This window comes from Adelges cooleyi, unplaced genomic scaffold (assembly GCF_023614345.1).
Source record: "Adelges cooleyi isolate 19-005CV unplaced genomic scaffold, UGA_ACOO_1.1 ACOO_flye_CR_arks_rails_tigmint_CR_PRNA_247, whole genome shotgun sequence".
Lineage (NCBI taxonomy): Eukaryota > Metazoa > Arthropoda > Insecta > Hemiptera > Adelgidae > Adelges > Adelges cooleyi.
Window position 1 is genome coordinate 3,673,443 of NW_026095912.1, and position 26,075 is coordinate 3,699,517.

At 29.9% G+C, this 26,075-nt stretch overlaps 3 protein-coding genes and 1 long non-coding RNA gene across 5 annotated transcripts; all 4 read left to right on the plus strand.

The window, feature by feature from the left end:
• Positions 1-2,118: 2,118 nt before the first annotated feature.
• Positions 2,119-3,418, plus strand: LOC126836539 (uncharacterized). The gene is made up of 6 exons (XM_050570041.1): positions 2,119-2,236; positions 2,360-2,423; positions 2,552-2,640; positions 2,751-2,922; positions 2,986-3,291; positions 3,375-3,418. Exons 1-5 carry the CDS (start codon positions 2,180-2,182, stop codon positions 3,105-3,107), a joined length of 504 nt encoding a protein of 167 aa, XP_050425998.1. The 5' UTR covers positions 2,119-2,179; the 3' UTR covers positions 3,108-3,291; positions 3,375-3,418.
• Positions 3,419-3,438: 20 nt separating this feature from the next.
• LOC126836540 (uncharacterized) lies at positions 3,439-4,447 on the plus strand. The gene is made up of 3 exons (XR_007685339.1): positions 3,439-3,709; positions 4,071-4,151; positions 4,248-4,447. It is a non-coding gene; the product is annotated as an uncharacterized LOC126836540 (long non-coding RNA).
• A 1,320-nt stretch (positions 4,448-5,767) lies between these two features.
• Positions 5,768-18,639, plus strand: LOC126836537 (uncharacterized). Of its 2 annotated transcripts, none has more exons than XM_050570036.1 (10): positions 5,768-5,890; positions 6,013-6,076; positions 9,823-9,911; positions 10,055-10,226; positions 10,290-10,348; positions 17,193-17,346; positions 17,440-17,510; positions 17,606-17,774; positions 17,946-18,023; positions 18,119-18,636. In XM_050570036.1, the coding sequence occupies exons 1-10, from the start codon at positions 5,834-5,836 to the stop codon at positions 18,364-18,366; spliced, it is 1,161 nt and encodes a 386-aa protein (XP_050425993.1). In that variant the 5' UTR covers positions 5,768-5,833; the 3' UTR covers positions 18,367-18,636. The 2 variants fall into 2 exon arrangements, with proteins under 2 accessions (XP_050425993.1, XP_050425994.1); XM_050570037.1 differs by lacking the exons at positions 5,768-5,890; positions 6,013-6,076; positions 9,823-9,911; positions 10,055-10,226; positions 10,290-10,348 and adding exons at positions 12,785-12,907; positions 13,029-13,092; positions 16,605-16,681; positions 16,805-16,976; positions 17,039-17,097 and having other exon boundaries at positions 18,119-18,639.
• A 1,176-nt stretch (positions 18,640-19,815) lies between these two features.
• Positions 19,816-22,737, plus strand: LOC126836750 (uncharacterized). Its single transcript, XM_050570374.1, has 9 exons — positions 19,816-19,958; positions 20,213-20,366; positions 21,047-21,123; positions 21,227-21,398; positions 21,459-21,517; positions 21,629-21,782; positions 22,057-22,127; positions 22,241-22,409; positions 22,482-22,737. Exons 1-9 carry the CDS (start codon positions 19,902-19,904, stop codon positions 22,553-22,555), a joined length of 987 nt encoding a protein of 328 aa, XP_050426331.1. The 5' UTR covers positions 19,816-19,901; the 3' UTR covers positions 22,556-22,737.
• The last annotated feature ends 3,338 nt before the right edge of the window (positions 22,738-26,075 follow it).

Genomic DNA, 26,075 nt, shown 5'->3' on the forward strand with positions numbered 1-26,075 from the left:
ACTACAAAAGTCACATACTGTTTGTGATGATAATTTTTCGCTACTAGAGTTCGAGCAAGTCCATGAGTGCAAAATTATATTGCTATGAAATAATTTAGTATAATAAAATTTGTATAAAATAAGATAAAAGTAAATGTTTAATAATCGGCTTTTAGAAACTACCGCAAAAGAGTTAAAAGTGCTCTTAGTTATTTGGTCGGAATATAATAGAGACGTCGACGCAAATGTAATGTTGTAAAACTTTTAGATTTTTATGTTGTTTTTGATAACATTTACATTTTTAATTGAATAATAATTTTAATGATAATTTCGCAGTCGCCGGTTTTTACCAGTAAAGAAGTTCGGAAATATATTTCCGATTTTACTAAGTACGATAGAAACCATGATAATGTGCTTCACCATTGGGAATTCAAACCGATCGCCAGACTTCATTTCTCAGAATATAGGCTAATGGATGTTTTGAAGAAATTTTCAGATTTCTACTGCAATTATTTTTAATTTTATATATTTGTTAAGAAAAGTTAACTTTTTTTTAGAACATTATGTAACGTATGATTAATTAACGCTGCTATGTTCTTGTACATGAAGTATTGTTCTGTTTTGAACATAAAAAAGCGCAATAAATAAATGTCAATTGATCAATTGTCAATTAATTTAAAAATGTAGGAATGGAAAAAACACGCAATTCTACATCATTGAATTTAAAAATTAAATTAATTATACAATATTAGTTCAATGTACATTTGTTATTATTTTTTTATTTCTATTATTATACATAAACATAATTTTTTTGATTTTTATTATTTATAAGATATTTATTGTGTTACACCTGAAATTCCGGAATTTATACCGATTTCTCAATCTTACCCTGATATAGATACAGTGGAAATTTGGGATGGTAAGAATCATTTATGTTAATATAATATATTAATGTTATACGAGAACTTAAAGATAACATACTGAATCACTTATAAAAGAAAATACGATTTTTTAGTCAATTGTTTAATGAGCGCTGCTATGTTCTTGTACATGAAATATTATTTAATATTTGAACATAAACGTTTAGAACCATAGAAACCCAAAGATAAATCATCAACATTTCGACATTTGGTCACTGGAAATGTGGAAACGAAAGTAACTTTCCAATTCCACTACATAGCACATTATCACAAAAGTATTTAAACAACATTATTAATTTACAATTTTCTTTCAATTATTATTATTACTCCTTAGTTTTTACTATATAATATTATAAATATTTGACTTGTCTGGTATTCTAACTTATATGATATACACTATTTTATTCAATTCATTTTATTTATATATACGAATACAAATTAAGTCCTCTAATTTTTTTGTTCTATCCACTCTTATCAGATCACTGTTTACGTGAGCGATACCTATTTTTCATGTCTGTTGCTTTTTGTAAAACTATAAAACAAAGTAATATTGTTACCATATCCATTCCACTGGAATTTTTAACTGTAGCTTTATATTTTACCACTGTTTTGAAGAATAAACTAATATTTTTCTTAGTACAAGCTTTATTTGTTTATTAACTTTTTGTTATTACTATGTTTGTTTGTATTTTAAGTATAATTATAATTGCTATATTAGTAAAATTTAGGATACAGTATCTTTGCCTATGAGAAAATTGTACAAGCTAAAAGGTATCAGATAAAATTCTTATCATATAATGATCAACAATTTATACGTCACGCGGTCGGATTATATTCAACAGACATTTTGAATACTGAGAATCATATGTTAATATAAATTATAAATGTTATACAATAATTTAAAGGCACGAGCCTAATTTGGTATATAACAAAAAAAAACTGTTTCTAGCAAATGTTTAATTTGCGCTGCTATGTTCCTGAACGTGAAATATTATGTACGTTGTGAACAGAACCGAAACAAATAATCGTTAAGGTTCATAGACCTCAAACCTGTAGGACTAGACTTAACAGCCATCTTTACACAATAATATGAGAAAAAAATATGTTTTTATATCAACAGAAAACAATATACGTACTCGTAGTCGGTATCATCAACTAAATTTGAATAAATACAAAAAACAAAAAAGCTTATTTTTTCGTCGTTCTTATTGTCAGTACCAAATATCGTTGCTTTAACACGTTAGTGAATTTTACTGGAATACTAAACAAAATAAAACGAGATGTATTTCAAAATTTCTCTTCTCTTTTGCGCGTTATACTTCTTTACGGCAGTACGGGTAAGTAAAATACCGATAGTAATTTAATAATAAAAAAAAACCTAATAAGCAATATAGTAAGTTTAATGTTTATTTTACAAAAAACCAACATTATTGAATTGGTTGGTATTCGATGTTTTGTAGACTATTGGACTAAGCGAGCAACAAATCAACTTGTGCGTTCAATTGTCTATGAAGTACAATAAAAGTAATAATGAAATTAACTATTTCCGTAGGAGACCTGTGCCAGACAGTACAGGTTTTTTTCATTAAAATCGAGATAGGATTGTTTATCATTTTAACTGAACTTTAATAATCAAAGAAATATTACAATAGTACCAACAACAGCTGTGGCCGATAATAAAACTATGCCGGAATTATTAATACATTTGGCCAGTGTAGAAAAGGAATCTGACGATTGGGAGGTAATAACAAAATAATAAATATAAAACAAAACTATACACATATATTTTTTTATTTAAATGTATAAAAAATTAATAATACAATTTTGTGTTGTGTGACTAAATAATATTAGGAAAAAAGTTTGACTACTCTCGAAGTAAGAATTTTCGTGGGATTGTTTACCATAAAAGACCAAAAGGGTGACCACGATGGACTTCTTACTTATGCCGAATTAGTGAGCCTAATTAACAACGATTTAACCCTAGTACCTGACGTTAAGGAGAATATAAAAAATGAATTCAATAGTAAAGATTTATAGAATATGTGCTTAAAGTTTAAAAACTTGAACCATTGTTGTTTATTTTTAGATGGCGATTCAATTAACGCACAAAAGTTCTTGGCGGCCATATTGAAGCATAAACCAGAAGTAAGGAAACGGTTAGCCGTAAAACCAAATCTTACACTCCCGTTTATATATGCAAAATGCTAAATTTATAAACAAACAATATTATTTGCTTAGGGCAAAGGTTTGGACAAGAAACAGATACAAATATGTTCTAGTTTGTATACATGTGGTTCTAATCATCTTCCTACTGAAAGCCTAAAAGACTTATTAAAAACGTTACATATTGTTTCCAATGACTATAATTCGCTTTTAGAGGTTGAGCACTTCCGTGAGTGCAAAATTGTATTATTATAAAATGTTTTATTAAAATTAATTTTGTATAAAAAGAATTGTTGAATAATCGGCTTTTAGAAACCGCTGCTAATGAGTTAAAAGAGCTCTTAGTCTTTTGGTCGGAATACAATAAGGACGTCAACGAAAGTGTAATATTGTAAAACTTTTATATTTTTATGCTGTTTTTAATAACATTTACATTTTAAATTCCTATAAATAATAAATTATATTGTTGATTTTGCAGTCGCTGTTTTTCACTAATAAAGAAGTTAGGGAATATATTTCCGATTTTTCTATGTACGATAGAAACAATGATGGTGTGCTCAATTTTCGGGAATTCATACCAATCGCCAAACTTTACTTTGGAGAGTATAATGCAAAAGATGTCTATAAAAAATATTCTGATTTCTACTGTAATTATTTAAAATTGTATTTATTTGGTTGTATAAGTTCTTCTATAAGTTATTCTTATAAGTTAACTTATTTCTAGAAGGCCATTAAACGAATGATTTAATAAATGCTGCTATATTCTTGTGCATGAAGTAATATTATGTTTTGATCATTAAAAAAGTGCAGTAAATATATGTCAACTGATCGCGAGGTCATTAAAACAGTGAAAACGAAAGAAACCACGCAATTCTATCTTATAGAATTTTAAAATTAAATTAAAAATACAATATTATTTCTAATGTACATTTGCTAATATTTTTCGATTACTATTAATCTTTATTAAAATACGTTTTCATTACTTATAAGGTATTTTTTCTGTTTAAGTTTCACCCGAAATTCCGGAATTCCGAAAAAAACTGGTCTCTAAATCTTGCTTCGGAGGAGATTCAGCTGACAGATTGGATGGTAAGAATCATTTGTGTTAATATAAACTATTAATGTTATACGATAACTTAAAGATAACATACTGAATCACTTATATAAGAAAATACGATTTTTTAGTCAATTGTTTAATGAGCGCTGCTGAGTTCTTGTACATGAAATATTACTTACGTTTTGAACGTCAACCTTTACAACCAGAACGTGAAAAAAAATCGTCAAGTTTCCTATGCTGCTTTGGTCACTGAAAATGTGAAAACGAAAGTAACTACCCATTCCACTCCCATTCCAGTTTAACACAAAAATATTAATATAATATGATTAATTTACAATGTTCTTTATTTTATTATTATTACTCCTTAGTTTTAAAATTGTATTATATTATAAATATTTGGCTTGTATGGTGTTCTAAATTATAATTTATTTTCTATGTTTATTTGTATGTTATTTATATATACAGATATTACTTAAGTCTACAAATTTTTTTGTTCTATCCCACTTCATCAGATAACTGTATACATGGTTTACCCATCGTTAATGTGGTATTTTTCCAGCTGGTTTATTGATTACAACTCTATTAATACTAATTTATTAAAGTAAGTATAGGAATCGGATCCTGGGTTCGCCATACCCACAACACTAACAACAGTTCGATCTTTAACTTTGATTTGCTATAACTTAGCAACAAATGGTGTGATCGAGTCTTGGTACTAGAACAATTTAAAAATGTGTTCTCAGCATAAATCCTTTGATGATTATAATTTAAATGGTATGAAATAATTTAAAGACTAGATGTTTAAACAATAATATTCAATGCGACTGTATTTATCATATAAGTAAAAAAGGATTTTATTAACGTTAACCTAAATAAGTTAACAACATGAGTTGTTTGTTATTGTTATCATTAAGTTAACATGGTTATATATTGTTATTGTAGTGATGTTAACGAAATACATTTATAATCTGTAACACTTGTCTGCATCCTACAATCTAGGTCCAGCTAGATTCTCATAATATTACAATAGTGTCTATGAGTTAAATTAAATTAATCTAAGCACATACTGCTTTACTGTTGTGGATTAATACAACCAATATGTTTTACTGTCGTTAAAGCGTCCTCTAGCTTGACCACTGTTATTAAATAGAATACAAACGTTTTTTACGGAATTTATTTACTCTATTTTTATTTCTCTAAACTCCAGTTTGGGATACGTGAACTTTCAACTGAACTATAATAATCATAGATGTTGCAATCATCAACACTGTTATGGGTTTTGATTCTTACTTAAGGGGAGAGAAGATCACGGCAAAACTTCCTTTTTAGCCTTTTTAGAATAAGCATATTCAAAAAAGAATTATTCTAAGAATATTAGAATAATTATCTAGGGATTTATGATAACGGGCGTAAGTTAATGGGCACCTTGGAAGATAGTTTTAATTTATACCTAGGTCTCAGTGTAATGGTAAGTTAGATACATGTGTAGGAGCGAATAAGAGAAAAAAAAATTGATTTAAATCAACATAAACAAATGCGTACTGTTAGTCCATATTATGTACTTAAGTATAGTTTTGACGTATACTTGAGTAAATAAAAAAAAAAATAGTAGGTATATTTCATCGTCATTGTTATTGTGTTCAGTAGCAAAATTTGTTTCTTTGACACGTAAGTGAACTCCAATTTTCTAAATACTAAACTAAAATAAAACGGGATGTATTTCAAAATTTCACTTTTATTTTGCGCGTTATACTTCTTTACAGTAGTACGGGTAAGTAAAATACAGATAATAATATTAATTAGAAAAGAAATACTTAAGACACAGTATAATAAGTTCAATATGTATTTTACAAAAACCAAACATTATTGAATTACGAATGCAATGATTTGCAGAGTATTGGACTAAGTGAGGGACAAATCACCTCATGCGTTCAATTGTTGGAGAAGTACATTACAAGTAATAATGAATTAAACATTTTTCTGCCCATAGAAAGTAATGTTCTAACTTAACATATATTGAAATATACAAGGTTATTCTATTTACACGTAAATGATAGCAGTGTATAGAGTGCCCAAACATGCAGTACGAAGGATAGGAGGGGGGCATGGTAATCATAAAAATAAAAATTGGACAATTTTTGTTATTATAGGTACCTACATAATTTAGTAATACTATAACGGTATTAAAGAAACTTTGAGTTTTTCCCTTTTATTACTTACTTTAGGGTCTCTAAATACTAATATTTTAAAGTGAAGCAAAACCAGTCATGTAGGTATAAGCAAATTTGTTTAAATATATTTGTTATTTATCTGGATAAAGGAATTTTAATGTCGCCATTTTTACGTTACTCTTTCACTTTCCATTAGAGATAAGAGATAAAAGATTGAAGATTAAAGATTTAATATATGAGTTAAGAGGTTCCGTGGAGCGGGCACAATAACTAGTTTTTTTTGGCTTTTTCTATTAATATATTCTACATTCTAGAGGTGTACAACTAACGGAAAGTAGGTGAAGCGGATGAAAAAAGTTACCCAATTTTAGTAAAATAATGCTCCTTTTAGTGGTTTTTAGTAAAAAATTTAACATTATACCAAAAACTATTCAAAACATCGACTTGGAAACCTAATAAATATACAGGGTGTAATGTAAAGTTCTACTGAGTTTAAAATGAGACATTCAGGATTCATTATGGGTACAATAAAATATAATATATATATATATTTTTTTTAATTTTAAAATTATTTATATTAGAGCTCGTATCTCATTAAAATATGTTTAAAACAATATTTACAGAATAGTTGTCCGAAAACTTGGAAAATTCGGGGAAAACTAAACGGATATTTATATAAACTTGCGAACATATGCGTTATAACCTCTAAGTAATTTTCTCAGAATTTAACTACTGCAATTGTATTTATTAACCCTAACGAAGATGGGCATACGGGAGGCTATTAGGTCAAAATTGTTGCGTTAATTATAATAAAAAGCCAGTACAGTGGGGTCGGGGCATAGTGGGAACGGAGAGGTCACAGGTCTACAGATTTTATTACAACTAAAAGTGATAAAATCACTTTTAAATAAACGCTTTGATGCGAATCTGTAGGTAGTATGTTCAAACCAGTTAAAGCGGTTTAGAAGAGATCGTGGGAGTCCCAAATAAATAGTGGGCGCGAGAGGATCGGTATCAATTTCGAGTCGGTCCTCCATAAACTTTTTTGTTAACAACAAAATTAAGTTTACAAGTACGCCTATATGGCTGTAAAACAGTGAGAAACGTGCTTTCTTCTTTCCTAACAGTGTTATTTCTTAAACGGCAAACGGCGGTTTGGTCTTGCAGCCATATTTTATTTAAATTGAACTTACGATTATACCGGGTGTTCAATCATTCCCGTTCTCGGACTCTGAAGATTTTTCTTCCTTACCCCACCCCCCGGAGGACTAAAACCGCGCTAGCATATTTGTCTTGAACCTAAAGACCCCAGGCCCGCTACCACCTCTTAGGGGCACCTAAGAGGCCCTTACATACTGAAAGTGACCTTTCCCTCCCCCCAAATTTCGTTTTTTTGTATACGTCATAACTCCGTGGCAAACGGTCTAAAAGACTTGGTATAAACGTCGACCATTTTGGTTCGGAATACCCTAACTGGTACGCCTTCACTCCAGGGGTCTACGATTCCTTCCAAGGGACCCCCCCAAGTTTTGGGCCCAGAGCCCTCAAACTCAGTACCCACCTTTGGGTGTCCTAATTTGGTCTGCTCATCAAATTTGGTGAAATTCGGATAATTTTACACTCGTGGTTAACGGTTTTAGTGTTTTACACCGTGTCTACAGCCTGTTGATCGTAAGTGCTGTTATCACGCCGTAGTTTAGTGCAAATCGCGGCAACCCGATTTGCGCCGCCAGTGCGCGTTTGTGTATGTATCCTCAACTATGGCAACCATAAACACAACCGAGGAGAAAAAGTTGGCAATCAATAGGGAAATGACCCCTCCTACGGCATATCAGCTCTTGAATAAGCACAACCCCAGAGACGATAAAGAATCTTTTGTGGTCCGAGGTTATCAAGAGGCATAAAGCACCAAAGCTTGATCTAATTACTACTAAAACGGCGAAACTTATAGTAAAATCGATGGATGAGGACACAGCCAATACACTGAAAGCTATCGTTAAAGATAAGAACTATCTTATAAAGGAGGAATCGGCTAAATGCCCTAGAATTATTATTCGGGGTGTTGATTCTCTAGCACTTCCGAACACACTGCCGGTTAGTATTGCTGTGCAAAACCCTGATCTTGAACCATCTCCCGATACAGCGGCGAACTTTATTAAGCCAATTTTTCGACGTGGCCCTAGGGATAAGCCCATAATCAATTGGATAGTTGAGGTGCACCCGGAACTTTTTGTAAGGCTACTCAGAGATCTAGACCCATCACTGTTCATCTCCCGACTCACTGGGAACAATAGGGTAATACACGGGTCAGCTATAGTGGTCCTAAATCCAGCCATCAACATCCTTGTGAGAGACGACTTGACGGTCCCCCTTGCCGTGTGCCTCTCAAAAATTACTCGCACTCCGCCAAGACTCAAGAGTATAAACGGTGATTCACTCACACATAGCAACCTAGAAACTGACTACGGCCAAAGTGTAAATTTACCCTATTTTTGGTGTTTTTCCTAAATAAAAAAAGTTGACTACAGATTTTTGAAAAAATTGTACATGTTATAGTTCCATTTATAATCTACCTTCGATCTAATTTTCAAAACTAAATCTCTAAAACTTAGCTTAAAAAAGTTAAATAAAGATATTTTTTTAATCTCTTCTAGGGAAAAGGGTTTATGGTATTTTTTTGGTTTTTTAATGTTTATCGATTGTACTAAAGTTTGAAAAACCATTAATATAAATTTGGAACTTTTTCGCCTATTTTGAAAAAAGTTATAGAGCTTCGTAATTTTAAGTTGAAAAATGTGTAAATTTGTTAGGTTTTTTTCTCGATTTTGATGGGGAAGGCGTGACTTTTTAAAATTTTGGCCTAATAAGGTACTTTTCAGGTATGATTTCTGATCTACAGAGTTGCTACATGAAGAAATCGGTTCAGCGGTTTACGAGATATCGTGGGTCCAGACAAAAAAAAAAAAATCCATTATTGTAAAAACAATAACTTCTCAGCTCCGCACCGAAGCTAAAAAAACTAGGAATTTTCTCCGCTCCACGGAAAAACATTTTAACATGTATATGTTTCGGTATATTTGTATCACTTATGACATATCTCTAATATCTTATTAGTTATATCTTATATATTATCACATGAAAGTTAAAATGCTATGTGAAAATGGTGACATGAGATTTCTTGTATCTAGCCCGAAAATATATTTTAATGTTAAACTATTCTTATCTTGAAAGAGAAACATTTACCCATGAGTAATGTCTTATGGCGTTTTAGGCCTTATATAATATACTTAACCTTTCCTCACCACCCTTTTACCACCTTATACCGCCTATACAATCTTATCACTATGCTATCTCTCCACCAACCGCTCCTTCTCAAAATACAGGTATAAGATGTTGTTTAAGCGTTATTCAGTATGGTATCAATGATTTCCTTGGTTAAGAAAATGTTTATGGTTCCTTTTTTCTTTAAAATCGGGTTAAGGTTATTTATATTCTTAACTGAACTTTATTAATCAAAAATATATTACAATAGAACAAACAATAGCTGTGATCAATGATAAAACTATGCCGGAATTATTGATTAAGTTGGCCTTAGAAGAAAAGGAATCTGATGATTGGGAGGTAATTACTAAAATAATAAATATAAAATAAAATGATCTACTAAAAATTTCTTTTAATAAAATGCATAAAAAAGAAATACACTATTTTCATTGTGTAAAAAAATTAATAAATATTTTTTGTATTGTATGTCTATTCAATATTAGGAAAACGGTTTGACTACTTTTGAAGTAAGACTTTTCGTGAGAATGTTTACCATACAAGACCAAAAGATTGAACACGACGGGCTTCTTACCTATGCCGAATTGGAGAATCTAATTGACGATGGTTTAAACCTAGAACGTGACGTTAAGGAGGAAATAAAGAAAGAATTAAAAAGTAAAGATTTATAAAATATGGGCTTAAAGTTTAATAACATGACACATTGTTACTTTTTTTTAGATGGTGATTCAATTAACGCACAAAAGTTCTTGGCGGCCATATTGAAATATAAACCAGAAGTAAGAAATCGATTAGCCGTAAAACCAAATTGTACTCTCCCGTTTATGTATGCTTAAAATGTCAAATTTATAAAAATATAATTTATTTATGTTTAGGGCAAAGGTTTAGACAAGATACAGATACAAAGATGCTTCAAAGTGTATAACTGCAATTACGATCACTATCCCACTGCAAGCCTAAAAGAGTTACTGCAATCGTTACATATTGTTTCCAATGACTATGATTCGCTATTTGAGTTCGAGCACTTCCGTGAGTGCAAATTTATATAATTGTAAAATAAATTATGTTAAATAAGTTTTTATAAAAAATGATAAACAATGTTTTACATGTTTAATAATCTGTTAGAAACCGCCGCTAATGAGTTAAAAGAGCTCTTAGTCCTTTGGTCGGAATATAATAAAGACGTCGACGCAAATGTAATGTAAAACTATTGAATTTGTCGTTTTTAATAACATTTACATTATTAATTCCGATGATTAAAAATGTATATTGATGATTTCGCAGTTGCCGTTATTTACTAGTACACAAGTTCGGGAACACATTGACAACTTTACTTTGTACGATAAGGACAATAATGGTATTCTCGATTATTGGGAATTCGAACCGGTCGGCAATCTTTACTTCCCCATATACAAACCAATAACCATTTTCAAGAGATATTCCGATCTCTACTGTAATTATTTAAAAATTAATATTTTTTCTAAACAATTATTTGACGAATGATTTAATAAGCCTTACAATGTTCTTGAACAATAACTGTTGTTATGGTTTGAACATAAAAAAACGTAATAAAATAAGTGTCAATCGATCGCAAGGACTCCAAAAATTTGGCAACGGAAGAAACCACGCAAATTTACCTCATACAATTTGAAAATTAAATTAATAATACAATATTATTTCTACACACTTCTGTACATTTGTTATTATTTTTCGATTTTTTTTATTATATATTTAAAATAAATTGTTGATTTTTATTAGTTATAAGGTATTTATTTTGTTTTAGTCAAACCCGAAATTCCGAAATTTAAACGGGTCTCCTGCTTTGGACTAGCATGCTGGTTAGATGGTAAGAATCACTTATATTAATTTAAATTATTAATGTTATACGATAACTTAAAATTACTTAAGCAAAAAAAAAAATTTTTTAGACAAATGTTCTATGAGCTGCTATGTTCTTGTACATGAAATATTGTTTACGTTTTGAACGTAAACGTTTAGAACCAAAGAAACCCAAAGAAAACTCATCAAGATTTCCATGCTGATATTGAGAAAACGAAAATAACTTCCCAATTCTACTACATAGCACTTTTTCACAAACATATTGATACAATATTATTATTTTAACATTTTCTTCATTTTATTATTATTACTTCTTAGTTTTAATTATATAATTTTACAAATATTTGGCTTGTCTGGTATTCTAAATTATAATTTATTTTATATTTTATGTTTATTTATATATACAGATACAAATTAAGTCCTCCAATTTTTTTGTTCTGTCCAACTTTTTACTGTCTATACCCAGCGTTGATGTGGCATTTTCCATCTGGTTTATTGTAACTGGTTACTTATTAACAAACGGTGTGATCAATCTTGGTACAAGAACAATTAAAAAATGTGATCTCAGCATAAATCCTGTGATGATTATTATTAAAGTAGTATGAAATAATTTAGAGACTAGAATCAACTGAACTATAATAATCATAAATGTATAACAATGATATTAGTTGTTAAAATATTAAAATATTAACCTTTTTTTACTAAATAATATGCTTAACCTTCCACGCCTTATTAAAAACTAGACATTTTGCACTATACAATTTTCTTTGAATAACCATAACTACAAAAAAAACTATTCAAGTAGCTGAGATCGATTATAAAACTTTGCTGTACTTATTGAAATGTGTGGACAACGTAGAAAAGAATTCTTTTGACTGGCAGGTTTTTATTTCTTTATTTAAAATATACGATATATTCAGGCTTAGTACAATAAGTATGATGCCACAAGTGATTTATAGACAATGAGAAAAAGAAGCCACTCACTGATAGCAAATTTATGGGTTTTAATTATTATTTAAGGCAAGAGAATATCACGGCAAAACTTACCTTTTAGCCTTTTGGTAGAGTTGTAGGTATATTTTGTAGTGAAATATTTTGTAAAAGAATATTAGAATGATTATCTAGGGATTTATGATAACGGGTGTAAAGTTATTTGGTACCTTTAAAAACATTTTTGATTTGTACCTAGGTGTAATGGTATGTTAGAAACATGTGTAAGAGCGAGGCAGAGAAAAAAAAATTGATTTATAGAAACATAAACAATATACATACTCATATTCGATAATATCTACTAAGGTATAGTTTTGACGTATACTTGAGTAAATAAAAAAAAATAGTAGGTATATTTCATCGTCATTGTTATATTGTTCAGTAGCAAAAATTGTTTCTTTGACACGTAAGTTAATTGCAGTGTCCTAAATACTAAACAAAAATAAAACGAGATGTATTTCAAAATTTCTCTTTTGTTTTGTGCGTTGTACTTCATTACGGCAGTATGGGTAAGTAAAATACAGATAATAATACTAATAAAAGAAAAATACTTAAGAAGCAGTATAGCGAGTTCAATGTTTATTTTACAAAAACCAAACAATATTGAATTGCGTATGCGATGATTTGCAGAGTATTGGACTAAGCCTGCCCCAAATCAACTCATGCGTTCAATTGTCTAAGAAGTACATTACAAGTAATAATGAATTTAACCTTTTTCTGTCCATAGAAAGTAATGTTCTAACTTAACATATATTAAAACACACAAGGTTAATCTATTTACACACAATTTGTAGCAGTGTGTCGAGTGCCTCAATAGTTCTAATGATAGGAGGGGGCATAGTGGTCATAAAAATAAAAACTAGGCATTTTTTGTTATTTTAGGTACCAAGATAATATTTTAGTTAAATTATATATGTTTGGGCTTTATTTCGGCAGTCGCCATCCCTCACTACCGCAGTGTCTATCAGTGTCATCTTCTACATTACCTACTAACTACTAACTATTTACACATAAATGATAGCAGTGTGTATTGTGCCAAAACATGCAGTACGAAGGATAGGAGGGGGTATAGTGATCATAAAAATAAAAATTGGGCAATTTTTGTTATAATAGGTACCAACAATAATTTAGTAATACTATAACGGTGTCAAAGAAATTTTGACTTTTCCCCTTTTATTACTTACTTTAGGGCCTCTAAATACTAATATTTTAAAGTGAAGCAAAACCAGTCATGTAGGTATTTGCAAATTTGTTTGAATAGATTTGTTATTTAGCTGGATACATTTATATATTTTATGTCGCCATTTTTATTATTATTATTTTTTTTATAATGTTTTTATGAACTCACAATCTTGTTTGTCGTTCCGGGTGGAATCTTGCAACTCAAATTTCGAGCACTTCCCGATTAGCTATCCGGCTGAGACTTTCAGGGTAGCTCACAATTGGATGACAATGCATTATTAATCCACAAGAGGTTCAAAATTCCAACCCTAAGGGGGGTAAATGGGGTCAGTTTCTTGTCCGTCGTTCCGGGTGGAATCTTTCAATTCAAAAAGACTTATTTCTCACCCTCCAGCAAAAATTATGCGTGCTGCGTTTGGGCGTGAACGGTGCTCAGATATGAGCGGTACCAGGTTCAAACCCGTTCCCATCATTACACCTTTTTGCATTTTCTTACAACTTTTAAGATAATTTATATAGTAATTACAACTTAATTTCAACTTTTATGATATTTTATACAGTAATAAATCTAAAATTATAAGCTTTTAAATTGATTACTAATTCTTATGATAATCCTTTTGACCATGCAGCCTTTTCTAATGTAATCACCGCTTACAGACGAAATGGACGGATTTTATTATATAATATTATTTTTATGTATATAAATATACGTACATACGAAAACGAAAAAGAACAAAATAACTAAAGTAGATTAAAAAATTAATCTAAAAATAACGTTTTTATGCGCCTTAAAAAGTATAAAATAACCCTCCGGGGGTCTTGATAACCAAATAGGACAGGTGAAATAGAAAAACATGGGGCGCATCTTTACTACTTCACACGTCTGAATACATAATAACATTCTCTTCTCATTAGTAACTACCTTAACTCATAATTCATGCACAATCATCTTTTATCTTCTAAATAAAATAATACTTAATGACATGTCATGTGAAATTGAGCACCACATTACTAAAATGTTAAGCAAGTAGGTAGTTAACAAAAAAATTGAAGCAACCTACATAAAATAAATTTTAGAGAGAACAGCAATTAAGTATTTTCAATTTGCAATAAAATTTAAGGAAAGTGGCACGGAAATCCATTCAATTTCATTTCCGATAAAAATTCATACTATCACTTTCTGATCCGTTCGGTTAGAGAGGCAGCATTATGAGAGACAACTTAATGCATTAGCATGAAAGCTTAGGTTTTGTTACCTAAGTAGAAAGATGCGCACCACGTTTTTCTAATTCACCTGTCCTATTTGGTTATCAAGACCCCGCAGGGTTATTTTATACTTTTTAAGGTGCATAAAAACGTTATTTTTAGATTTATTTTTTTATCTACTTTATTACGTTACTCTTTCACTTTCGGTCAGAGATAAGAAATAAAAAATTGAAGATATAAGATTTGATATATGAGTGAAGCGGTTCCGTTGAGCGGACACAATAACTTGTTTTTTTTGGCTTATTCTGTTAATATATTCTACGTTCTAGAAGTGTACAACTTACGGAAAGTAGGTGAAGCGGATGAAAGAAGTTATTTAATTTTAGTAAAAAAATGCTATTTTAAGAGGTTTTTAATAAAAAAATTAACAATATACCAAAAACTATTCAAAACATCGACTTGGAAACCTAATAAATATAAAGGGGGGATGTAAAGTTCTACCGATCTTCAAATGAGACATTCAGGATGCTCTATGGGGACAAAAAAATATAATATATATATATATATATATATATATTTTTTTTAATTTTAAAATTATTTAAACTAGAGCTCGTATTTCATTAAAAAATGGTTTTACGAAAAAAATAATTCCAGATTTAAAATTAGAAAAATAAATCCTGTTGAATTGATATGTAATATTACTTTTTGTAATTTCGTCTCACATACGTCCACAAGGTGGTCACCGAGTGCCACTGAGTGGCCGCCTTTTGACTAAAACCAACGTATGACATGCGACACATCGTTTAATACTAAATAATTCTAAAGACATCGCTAAATTGAGAATAAAATTCTAACCCAAAGTGGTCACATGCCATATATTGGTTTAGGTCACAGCCGGCCACTCAGTAGCCACTTAGTGGACGCATATGTGGCCAGATACCAAAAAATCATGTTACATATCAATTCAACAAGATTTATCCTCCTGATATCAAATTTATATTTATTTATTTCTTAAGGCCATTTTTTAATAAAATACGAGTTATATTTTAAATAATTTTAAAATTTAAAAGAAATGGTTATCATTTATTGTTCTCATAGAGCATCCTTAATGTCTCATTTAAAACTTAGTAGAACATTACATTACACCCTGTATTTCTCGCAGATATTAGTTACAAATTAAATGCCCAAATGACTGGTTGTAAAGAACTTTGAATTTTCAGTACTTGAAGGGCTTTATTTTTGTATAATTAAAAAATGGTCAAAACTCATAATTTCATTTTAAACCTTTAAAGTAGTACTAAATAACACATTACATTTGATAATGATCATTTTTATATTTTATAGGCCACGGAGGGGGGAGAATATTAAATTTTACAATATATAAATCAAAGTTAAATACTGTTCGTTGGTAAGCGCATCACTCGAAAACGGCTAGACCGTTTTGGCTAATTTGTTTTTTGTTCCAAGTAATCCGAATAAGGTTCTTACAGAAAAGTTGTCTGAATGTATAAGAACTGAACGGATATTTGTATGAACTCGCGACCATATGCTTAATTATCTCAGAATTAAGCTATTGTAATTGTATTTCTTAAGCCTATACAAACTTATCACTATGCTATCTCTCCACCAACCGCTCCTTTTCATAATAGGTGTACAGGTATATTATGTTGTTGAAGCGTTATTCAGTATGGTATAAATGATTTTCACGGTTAAGAAAATGTTTATGGTTCTTATTTAGGTTCTTTTTTTCTTTAAAATCGGGTTAAGGTTACTTATATTTTTAACTGAACTTTATTAATCAAAGGTATATTACAATAGATGTGATCGATGATAAAACTATGCCGGAATTATTAATAAAATTGGCCATGGTAGAAAAGGAGTCTGACGAATGGACGGTAATACTAAAATAATAAATATATCTACTGATATATTTCATTTATAAATGCATAAAAATACTATTTTTATTGTGTAAAAAGATTAATAAGTATTTTTTGTATTATGCATCCCTTCAATATCAGGAAAAAGGTTTCACTACTTATGAAGTAAGACTTTTTGTGAGAATGTTTACCATACAAGACAAAAAGGGTGTACACGACGGGCTTCTTACCTATGCCGAATTAGAGAACCTAATTGACGATGGTTTAAGCCTAAAAAGTGACGTTAAGGATAAAATCAAGAAAAAATTCAATAGTAAAGATTTATAAAATATGGGCTTAAAGTTTAATAACATAAGAAATTGTTACTTTTTTTAGATGATGATTTAATTAACGCACAACAATTCTTGGCGGCCATATTGGAATATAAACCAGAAGTAAGTAATTGATTAGCCGTTAAACCAAATCGTACTCTCCCGTTTATGTATGTGTAAAATGCTAAATGTATAAAGATACTATAAATTTTGTTTAGGGCAAAGGTTTAGACAAGACACAGATACAAAGATGCGGCATTTTGTATAAATATGATTATGGTTATCTTCATACTGAAAGGCTAAAAGACTTACTTCAAGCGTTACATATTGTTTCCAATGACTATAATACGCTATTAGAGTTCGAGCATTTCCGTTAGTGAACATTTTTATTGTTACAAAATAATTAATTATAATTCAATTTTTATAAAATAAAATAAAAGAAAATGTTTAAAAATCATTTTTTAGAAACTGCCGCTAATGAGTTAAAAGAGCTCTTAGTCATTTGGTCAGAATATAATAAGGACGTCGAAGAAAATGTAATGGTTTAAAATTTTTAGATGTTTATGTTTTTTTAAATAATATTTACATTTATAATTCCGAGAAATAATAATTTATAATGATGATTTCGCAGTCGCCGTGTTTTACTAGTAAAGAAGTTCGGGAATACATTTCCGAATTTTCTTTGTACGATAGAAACATGAATGGTGTGCTCAAATTTGAGGAATTCAAACCAATCGCCAACCTTTACTTCTCACCATATAAACCAATATCCATTTTGAAGCTATATTCCGATTTCTACTGTAATTATTAAAAAATGTATATATTTTTTCTAAGAAGTAAACTACTAAAAAAACGCAATAAATAAGTATCAACTGTTCGCAAAGACTCCAAAAACGTGGGAACGGAAGAAATATATTTGACTGGACCCATGTTCTATTTAAAAATATTAAAATGTATATATTTTGTTTTAGTCACGCCCGAAAGTCGGGAATTTGAACCGGCCAATAAACCTCACGACAAAGAAGCTGATAGGAAAGACAAGTTGAATAGTATGAATCATTTATATTGATATAAATTATAAATTTTGTACAATAATTTTTAGAGGTAACATTCCTAATCTGGTACAAAAAAAAACTGTTTCTAGTTAAATGTTCAATGAGCGCTGCTATGTACTTGAACATGAAATATTATTTACGTTTTGGACGAAAAAAAAGAAATAATTTTGAAGAAGTGGCAACGAATGAAAATGTGGCAATACAAGAAACATATGACAGGGCATGGCAAAATATTGCAACGGAAGAAACAAATGAAAATGTGTCAATGGAAGACACAAATGTCAGGCGCAATCATGGAAATGGTCTTCGGTTATTTAGGTGTTTTGGAAGTCGTTGAAGAAGTATTGCGAAATCACTGAAATACTAAAGACAAAAAAATTATTATTAATTTTCAATTTTATTTAACGGTTTATTACTGTTCCACTTAAATTTTTTGTCATAAAATTGTTGCTTTTCTCGTATTTTAAATAAAGAAAACCATAAAAATGTATTCAATTGACTTAAGTATAATTTTGCCGATTTCTTGTGAAATTAATTAAATTTTAAAAAGCACGAGGGGAAACACATTTTTATATCAAGTATTCTTTTTTTTCTTTAACATACCTAGTTATAGTATTATAATATGTTGCTGGTGTTTTGTAGAATAGATTAATATTTTTTCGCGGTAAAAGCGTTATTTGTTTTTACTATGTTTGTTTATATTTTTAAGTACAATAATTATATTAGTAAAATTTAGATTACAGTATTTTTGTTTATGCGATAATTGTACAAGCTAAAAAGTATCAGATAAAATTGTTATCATATTTAATGATCTAAAATGTATACATCAGGTGGTCGGACTATATTCAACAGCCATTTTGTATAAATGTTATACAATAATTTAAAGGCAACATGCCTAATTTGGTATATTACAAAAAAAAAACTGTTTCTTAATAAATATTCAATAACAGCCGCTATGTTCTTGTACATGAAATATTATTTATATTATGAACAGAACTATAATAAATAATCTTTAAGGTTCATAGACCTCCAACCTGGCGGACTAGACTTATCCAATTAATTAAAGTAAGTTTAGGTCTCGGGGACCAGGATCGTTTTACCAACAACACTAAATAGCTCAACCTGTACCTTTGATTTGCTAAAACTTAAAAATGATATCTCAGCATAAATCCTATGATGATTGTTATTTAAATGGTATGAAATATTATGGAGACTAGAGTTATATGTTTATGTATTAATGTTAACTAAGTACATTTATAAACTGTCACACTTACCTGCATCCCACAATTTAGGTCCACTTATTTGCTTATTCTATTAGTAGTTTTATAACCATTACCTACAAAATTCTATTGGATTTATGTACTTGTGCTCGATTATATGACCATGCCGCTCACTGACGGCACTTGGAATTTGATTCAGTGAAACGGAAAAGCCCAAATAGTATACAAGTACAAAGACTAAAACAAGTAGTGTCTACCGAACCGATTTAAAATTAAAAATCGGCCTTAAGCCCACATAGAAAAATATTGAGCTAAACGGTCTGTTATTTTTAAATTTTATAGTAGCCTTTAATTTATCCAAATCTAGTATAAGGTAATGTGTGAGTTCATGCCAATTGCGATTTTGAATTACATAAAATTGTATGGAAAAAATTATCGATTTTTTATAAACATTACCAATACACGCACTTGTAGTCGTTATATTTGTTTATTTCCGAAACTGCTTATTAATTACACAGCACCGTATGGGTTTGGCACGCAATTAAGTAAATAAATCCAAAAATTGCACACACGTGTGTTCAGTAGCAAAAATTGTTTCTTTGACACGTAAGTGAATTTCAGTTACCTTAATATTATACTAATATAAAACGGGATGTATTTCAATTATTATCTCCTCTTTTGCGTGTTAAACTTCTTTACAGCAGTACGGGTAAGTTAAAATACAGATAATTATATTAACAGTAAAAAAAAAGGATTTATTATAACAGCTGTAAGTAATAAAATCACTTTTAAATAAACGCTTCGATGCGAATTTGTGGATAGTAGGTTAAGTTAGGTTAAAATAAAACACACCGTTGTAAATACAATACCTTCTCAGCTCCGAATCGAAGCTAATGCTTTATAGGCAATATAGTAAGTTCAATGTTAATTTTACAAAAACTGAACATTGATGATGTTTTGCAGAGCATTGGACTAAGCAAACACCAAATCAACTCATGCGTTGAATTGTTCGAGAAGTACAAAGGAAGTAATAATGAAATTCCCAGGATGAGAGCCATAAAATATTTGCTGGATTTGGGCTATAGAAAATTGAGCGAAATTTTTCCGTCCAAAGAAAGTAATGTCTTAACTTAACATACATTAAATAGCTAAGGTTATTTTATTCACACACAAATGAGGGTATATTAATTTCAAAATTAATAGTTATACGATAACAATTATGCAGTTCAAGACATTTTATCTTTACTTTGATCATTTTCAGATCTATCTGTGGCATCATTATTTAGTAGCTACACTTTCATGACTATACCGAAAAGTCAGCTAACTAATGACAACACAAAAAAATACAAAAATTATCTAACTAGACACTAGAAGTTCAATTCTTTAAAGTTAACACATGAAAAAAATAATTATGAATGCGTGTAATTTATATTTTTTTTTCTTAATTTCTCAATTTTTATCACTTTATCCTTACTTTTTCCATTACACCATGTAAAACTAATGAATTTCAATTCTAAAATGTTTATCAAAAATTACTCATGACCAAAATTTAAATAATAATTTTTGATAAATGTTTTTTTACCATAACGCTTCATTCATTTCTAAGAAAAGTACATAATATACTTACAATTAGACCTTATTAACCACAGAAGTGATTAAATTAAATTAATAAACATTGTTTTTCTAAATAATATTAATCAATAGCCTTCCAAGTCTTGTTAAAATCTTATTCGTTTTGTGATTTAATTTGATTTAAACTTGTAACAACTGGTCACAAGTATATTTTGATTGGTGTAGATGTACTCAATGATAGAACTGTGTCGGAGTTTTTGGTATTTTTGGCAGATCAAGATAAGACATCTGACCACTGGGAGGTAATACCAAAATAAAAAATATAAAATTAAATTAACAAATTATAATTTTTTTTTTTTTTAATGCATAAATATTATTTTTGTTTGCACGTGTGATTACTATAAGGAGAAAGGTTTGACTACTTACGAAGTAAAACTTTTCGTGAGAATGTTCGACGCTCATGACAAAAAAAGTGTACACGACGGGCTTCTTACCAACGATGAGTTAGTGAACTTATTCGACAAGGATTTAAACTTAGACCGTGACGCTAAGGAGCAAATAAAGAACGAATTCATTAGTAAAAAACAAAAGTTGCGTTTTAATTTTGATAACATTAATAATTGTGATTTATTTTTAGACGACGATTCAATTAACGTACCAAAGTTCTTGGCGGCAATAGTGAAACATAAACCAGAAGTAAGAAAACGGTTTACCGTAAAACCAAATTGTATTCGTCTGTTTGCGCACGCTTAATATGCTGCTGTATTATAAACATGGTAATATACTTATACACCTGTATTTTTTTAGGGAAGAGGCCTAGACAAGACACAGATAGAAAAATGCTTCGCTCTGTATAGATCTCATTTGAGCCACCTTATTACTCGAGCACAAAACGAGTTACTTCAGACGTTACATATCGTTTCCGATGAGTATAAAAACCTTTTGGAATTCGAGCACGTCCGTAAGCTATAATAATATAATGTTATCTAATTAATTTAGCATAATTAAAATTTAACAAAAAAAGAATCTGCTCCGCAGAAAAACATTGACTCATGGATATATAATCACTTATCACTTCTCTCTTATCTCTAATCTCTTATCATTGATCTCTTAACATTTTTCTATTATCACTTATGTGAAAGTGAAAACAAAAATAGTGACATAAAATTCTTGTATCCAGCCAAATAATATATCCATTTTAAGAAAAAGAACAAAGTTTAATAATCTGTTTACAGGGTCCGCTGCAAAGGAGTTACAAGAGTTCTTAGTCTTTTGGGCGGAGTACAATAAGGGTGTCGATGATAATGTAATGTTACTAAGTATAATATATGTTAATTACGCTTGTATGCAGCATCGCATTGCTCTTACTTTTGATTAGGTCGGTTGGCTGTTTATTAACTAAAATGATGATTTTTTTAGGCGCCATTATTGACTAGTAGACAAGTAAGGGAATATATTTGGAAGTTCACTTTGCACGACCAAGACAAGGACGGTGTGCTAAACTTTTCGGAATTTAATCAGCTCGCTAGTACTTACTTTCCCGGAGAAGACGCTGAACTCATTTTGGAGACAAGCTATGATCCCGATAGTAATTTTCCGAATTAGCTAATAATTGGTAACGTACGGCACATTACAAAACAAAATTTTATTTTATTTCTAGATGATTATTCAATGAGCGCTGCAATGTTCTTGTACATGCAACTCACGATACGTTCTGGACATAGGAGAATGTGACACAGTCGAAATTTACTTCTTGGTATTTTATTGTTAAAATATTATTTCAATTATTTCAATAATTTACAATATTTTATTTAATGTCATATTAATACTCTCAGTTTAAATTATATTATGTTTTAAAATATTGTCTGGTGTCGTATATTCTAAATAAATAATGAAATTTATGTTTTCTTTTTTAATTTGTTTAATATTTAATGTTTTTGATGCCTGATAGACTAATGATGCTCATTCTAATATGGATGTGTCATAAAATTAACTAATAGCTAATTGACAAATAGTAGGGGCATACCAGACAGCTAGTAAAAGTTGAAAATTTAACATTCGTGTAATTCCCCCCCTTCATGTACAAACTAGATAAGATTTGTAATGTATAGAGTTACTACTCGATGGAATTGGTCCAGTATTGAAAGAGTTAAATTCTTTACAAACACAAAAAAAGCACACATCATAATAAAACCAATAGCCTCTCTAGGCTGAGGATCGAAGCGAAAATAAGTAAACTATTTCAGCGAGTATAAATTACAAACTATTACTTAATTTAATTATAATTCGTGATTACCAAGAAATATATTATTTAAGTAAAGGTACAAAATAATGTACAATTAAAAAAATAATGTTTTTAGTTATTATTTTGTTGTGACAAGGGTTTTTTTTTTGAAGATAATCACTAACAATTTAAGTAGTGGTAGTAAAAATGTTTTTGAGCTTTTTTTAAACTCATGGAGTATATTTCACGTCTCTTTTGGCGACGTAACGCTATAGAGTTTTTAGTTTTTATAAAAAGTTTTATAATGGCTACCAACTAGAATAAGTGTTGTTCGCATCAAAAGAAAAGCGGCCTATTTGTTGTTGTTGCAATGTTTTTACTACATTCTTATTTTTTTTACTACTATCGACCTATTAAATTATACACACGACGACTTAGGTGTTTACTTCTCTGTGAACAGTTCGGTGAAAACAAGTTGTTTACTTTTTTAACGCATACTTAACAAGTAGGTACAAGTATGTCAAATCGTAAAATTACAGTGTGTGTATGTTATTTTATTTTTTTCGCAATGATGTATTACAAACGGTTAATTGTGGTCGCTTATGCGTTTTACATATTTGGCTCAAAATCTTTTGTGGCCCATAGATTAAAAGACAACAAATGGACGGAATTGATTGAAGTCTTAAATTATATTCGCACTCGAGAAGGTTGGACCGCATTGGGAAACCTGAAGATTTGCCACTATCAATTCGGCATGTCAGGTGTTGAGATAATGACAAAAGATGAGATCACTAAAGAAAACTACATCGAAAAAGTACAACTACTAACGTTGTCATTGGGCTGCAGGTATAGTCAACGATTAAACGAATTTTGGGTTATCTTAAAAGGTTTATGGAAAAGTTGTAGCAACTATAATTGCAACAACAAGTTGGATTTCGTTTATTGTGTGATGATGCTCTACGATTCGATCAAAGCTTCAAAACCTATGATAGACCGTATTGTAAACGGTTTGGAAATGTTGGGAAAGTTTCCAAAGTCCGTTGCGTTTTACTACGGCAACGCGTTTTATCGCCTTGCAATTGAAATACAATTAGCCGTAGAACATTTCATTAAATCACATCCAAACGAAGTGTTCATTAAGGAAGATAATACGGTTGACGAAGAATTGTCCACGTCGATGAGTATTGAAATACTTATTTTAATAAAACAATCGGGAAGAAAAGTATATTCGCTCAAAATAATCAAGTTTTGTGTTTTCGAAGTGACCAATTTAGACAAGTTATTAAAATGTTTTATCGAATTTAACGATTTTGCACGTGTCGACGAGTCACGATATCTAAAAGATTTTCATTGGCACATCAATAACTATCTCAAGTTTTTTTATAAAACCGTAATCGATAACGATTACTACGATCTCGGGATAAATAAATTGGAACCTGCTGTTAAAAACCTGCCCATTAACAAACGGCTTCTTGGGTATGTCACTAAAGAAAAAAACAGAAACTAATGAAAAAAGAATTGATCAAGAAATGTTTCAGCTAATGGATTATTCTTAGGAAGATGTATGATATAACATCTCTCAACATTCTCTTTATGTATTTGTTTGTTTGTAAATTAATAAAAATTAGTGACATTTATACTATCGCACTTGACTAAGGACTTAATTTAGCTCTATGAGTTCACTGTTATTACTATTTATATTAGTTACTGCAGCACACTATTGTAGATAACGGTTGGCTTTAAAGTTGATAAGAAGAAGATTATGGATAAAGCTTAATATATAAAAACATATTATGTTGTGCAAAGAACGAAAATTGTGTAATAACAAAATATTATTACAAAATATTATGTTGTACAGCTAAAAATGACAATATAAATAGCTTTATGTAAAAATAAAACAGACATTATAAGATAGATCTGAATATGTTTACACAAATATTATTTTAAGTAAAAATGTTCTTTAGTGAAACAAGTGTCTGGCCAGGTTGTCAACAAAAGAGCAATACCTAGTTAAATGTGATGAAAAATTATTTTACAGAGTGTTCGAAGAGTTAGAAACAGAAGTAGCTTTTGATTTTATTTTGACTTTCGCCCGCTGCTAAATAGGTGTAACGTTACTCATACTTTACAGTTGATTTACAATTTTAAAACAAAAAAAAATTGTTTTATATCCAACTGTTCAAAAGTTAATGCTCTATTAAGGGTCATCGATACAAGCATAATAATTACTTATAGATAAACAATATATTTGATATTAGATCACTCAACCATTATTTTTCATTTTATTCAACGACAAAATATCTTAGGTTGAATTTCAACATGAAATTTGGCAATTGTTTTCTTATGCATGTAAAATTTGCTAGCGATTTACTATAGCCCAAATCCAAATGTTAAATTGATTATTGCTCTGCTATAATTCTGTGGATTTTACTTTTTGCTTTTCAAGTCATGTTGAAAAGCAAACTTTCGCTCATTCCAATAATCTAATACTTCCAAAACATCATCTAGGCAAATAATATAGGTTCTTTCAAATAAGTAATGTACTTACTAGATCCTCCCTCCCCCCCGGGAGGACACATGTTGTAACGGGTGTAGAAATGGTATGAAAAATAGCCGGCAAATCATTTTAAATTGCATATATGGTATTTATAATTTAATGTCAGATTTTTAATTGCATTATTCGTTTTTATGTTCGAAACACAAAAGATATTTCATGTACAGAAACATAGCAGCGTTGATGAATTCTTTGTTTGGGGATTGAGAATAATTTAATTTATAATATAACGAAAAATATGTATTGTTATAAGCTAGGGATAAATTATTTTCTTAAAGGCAACTGTTTGATCTTTCTCATGGAAGTACATTCTACCGACTGCTTTAAATTCCAAAAAATCCAGCACACCGTCCTTGTTCATGTCGTATTCAGAGAACTCGTAGATAAAATCTCTAACGTCTTTACTAGATATAACCTGGAAAATCATCATTATACATCAATAATAGTTGATGGGAACTATTTATGTAAATGTTATT

What these genes read in the sequence shown, in the direction of transcription:
- LOC126836537 (XM_050570036.1), top strand. Translation starts at nt 5,834, where the DNA reads ATGTATTTCAAAATTTCACTTTTATTTTGCGCGTTATACTTCTTTACA. An exon ending in AGGAATCTGATGATTGGGAG is followed by an intron (nt 9,912 to 10,054) that starts GTAATTACTAAA and finishes ATTCAATATTAG; the next exon opens with GAAAACGGTTTGACTACTTT. An exon ending in AATAAAGAAAGAATTAAAAA is followed by an intron (nt 10,227 to 10,289) that starts GTAAAGATTTAT and finishes ACTTTTTTTTAG; the next exon opens with ATGGTGATTCAATTAACGCA.
- LOC126836750 (XM_050570374.1), top strand. Translation starts at nt 19,902, where the DNA reads ATGTATTTCAATTATTATCTCCTCTTTTGCGTGTTAAACTTCTTTACA. An exon ending in AATAAAGAACGAATTCATTA is followed by an intron (nt 21,399 to 21,458) that starts GTAAAAAACAAA and finishes ATTTATTTTTAG; the next exon opens with ACGACGATTCAATTAACGTA. An exon ending in TAGTGAAACATAAACCAGAA is followed by an intron (nt 21,518 to 21,628) that starts GTAAGAAAACGG and finishes GTATTTTTTTAG; the next exon opens with GGAAGAGGCCTAGACAAGAC.
- LOC126836539 (XM_050570041.1), top strand. Translation starts at nt 2,180, where the DNA reads ATGTATTTCAAAATTTCTCTTCTCTTTTGCGCGTTATACTTCTTTACG. An exon ending in ACTTCTTTACGGCAGTACGG is followed by an intron (nt 2,237 to 2,359) that starts GTAAGTAAAATA and finishes GATGTTTTGTAG; the next exon opens with ACTATTGGACTAAGCGAGCA. An exon ending in AGGAATCTGACGATTGGGAG is followed by an intron (nt 2,641 to 2,750) that starts GTAATAACAAAA and finishes AAATAATATTAG; the next exon opens with GAAAAAAGTTTGACTACTCT.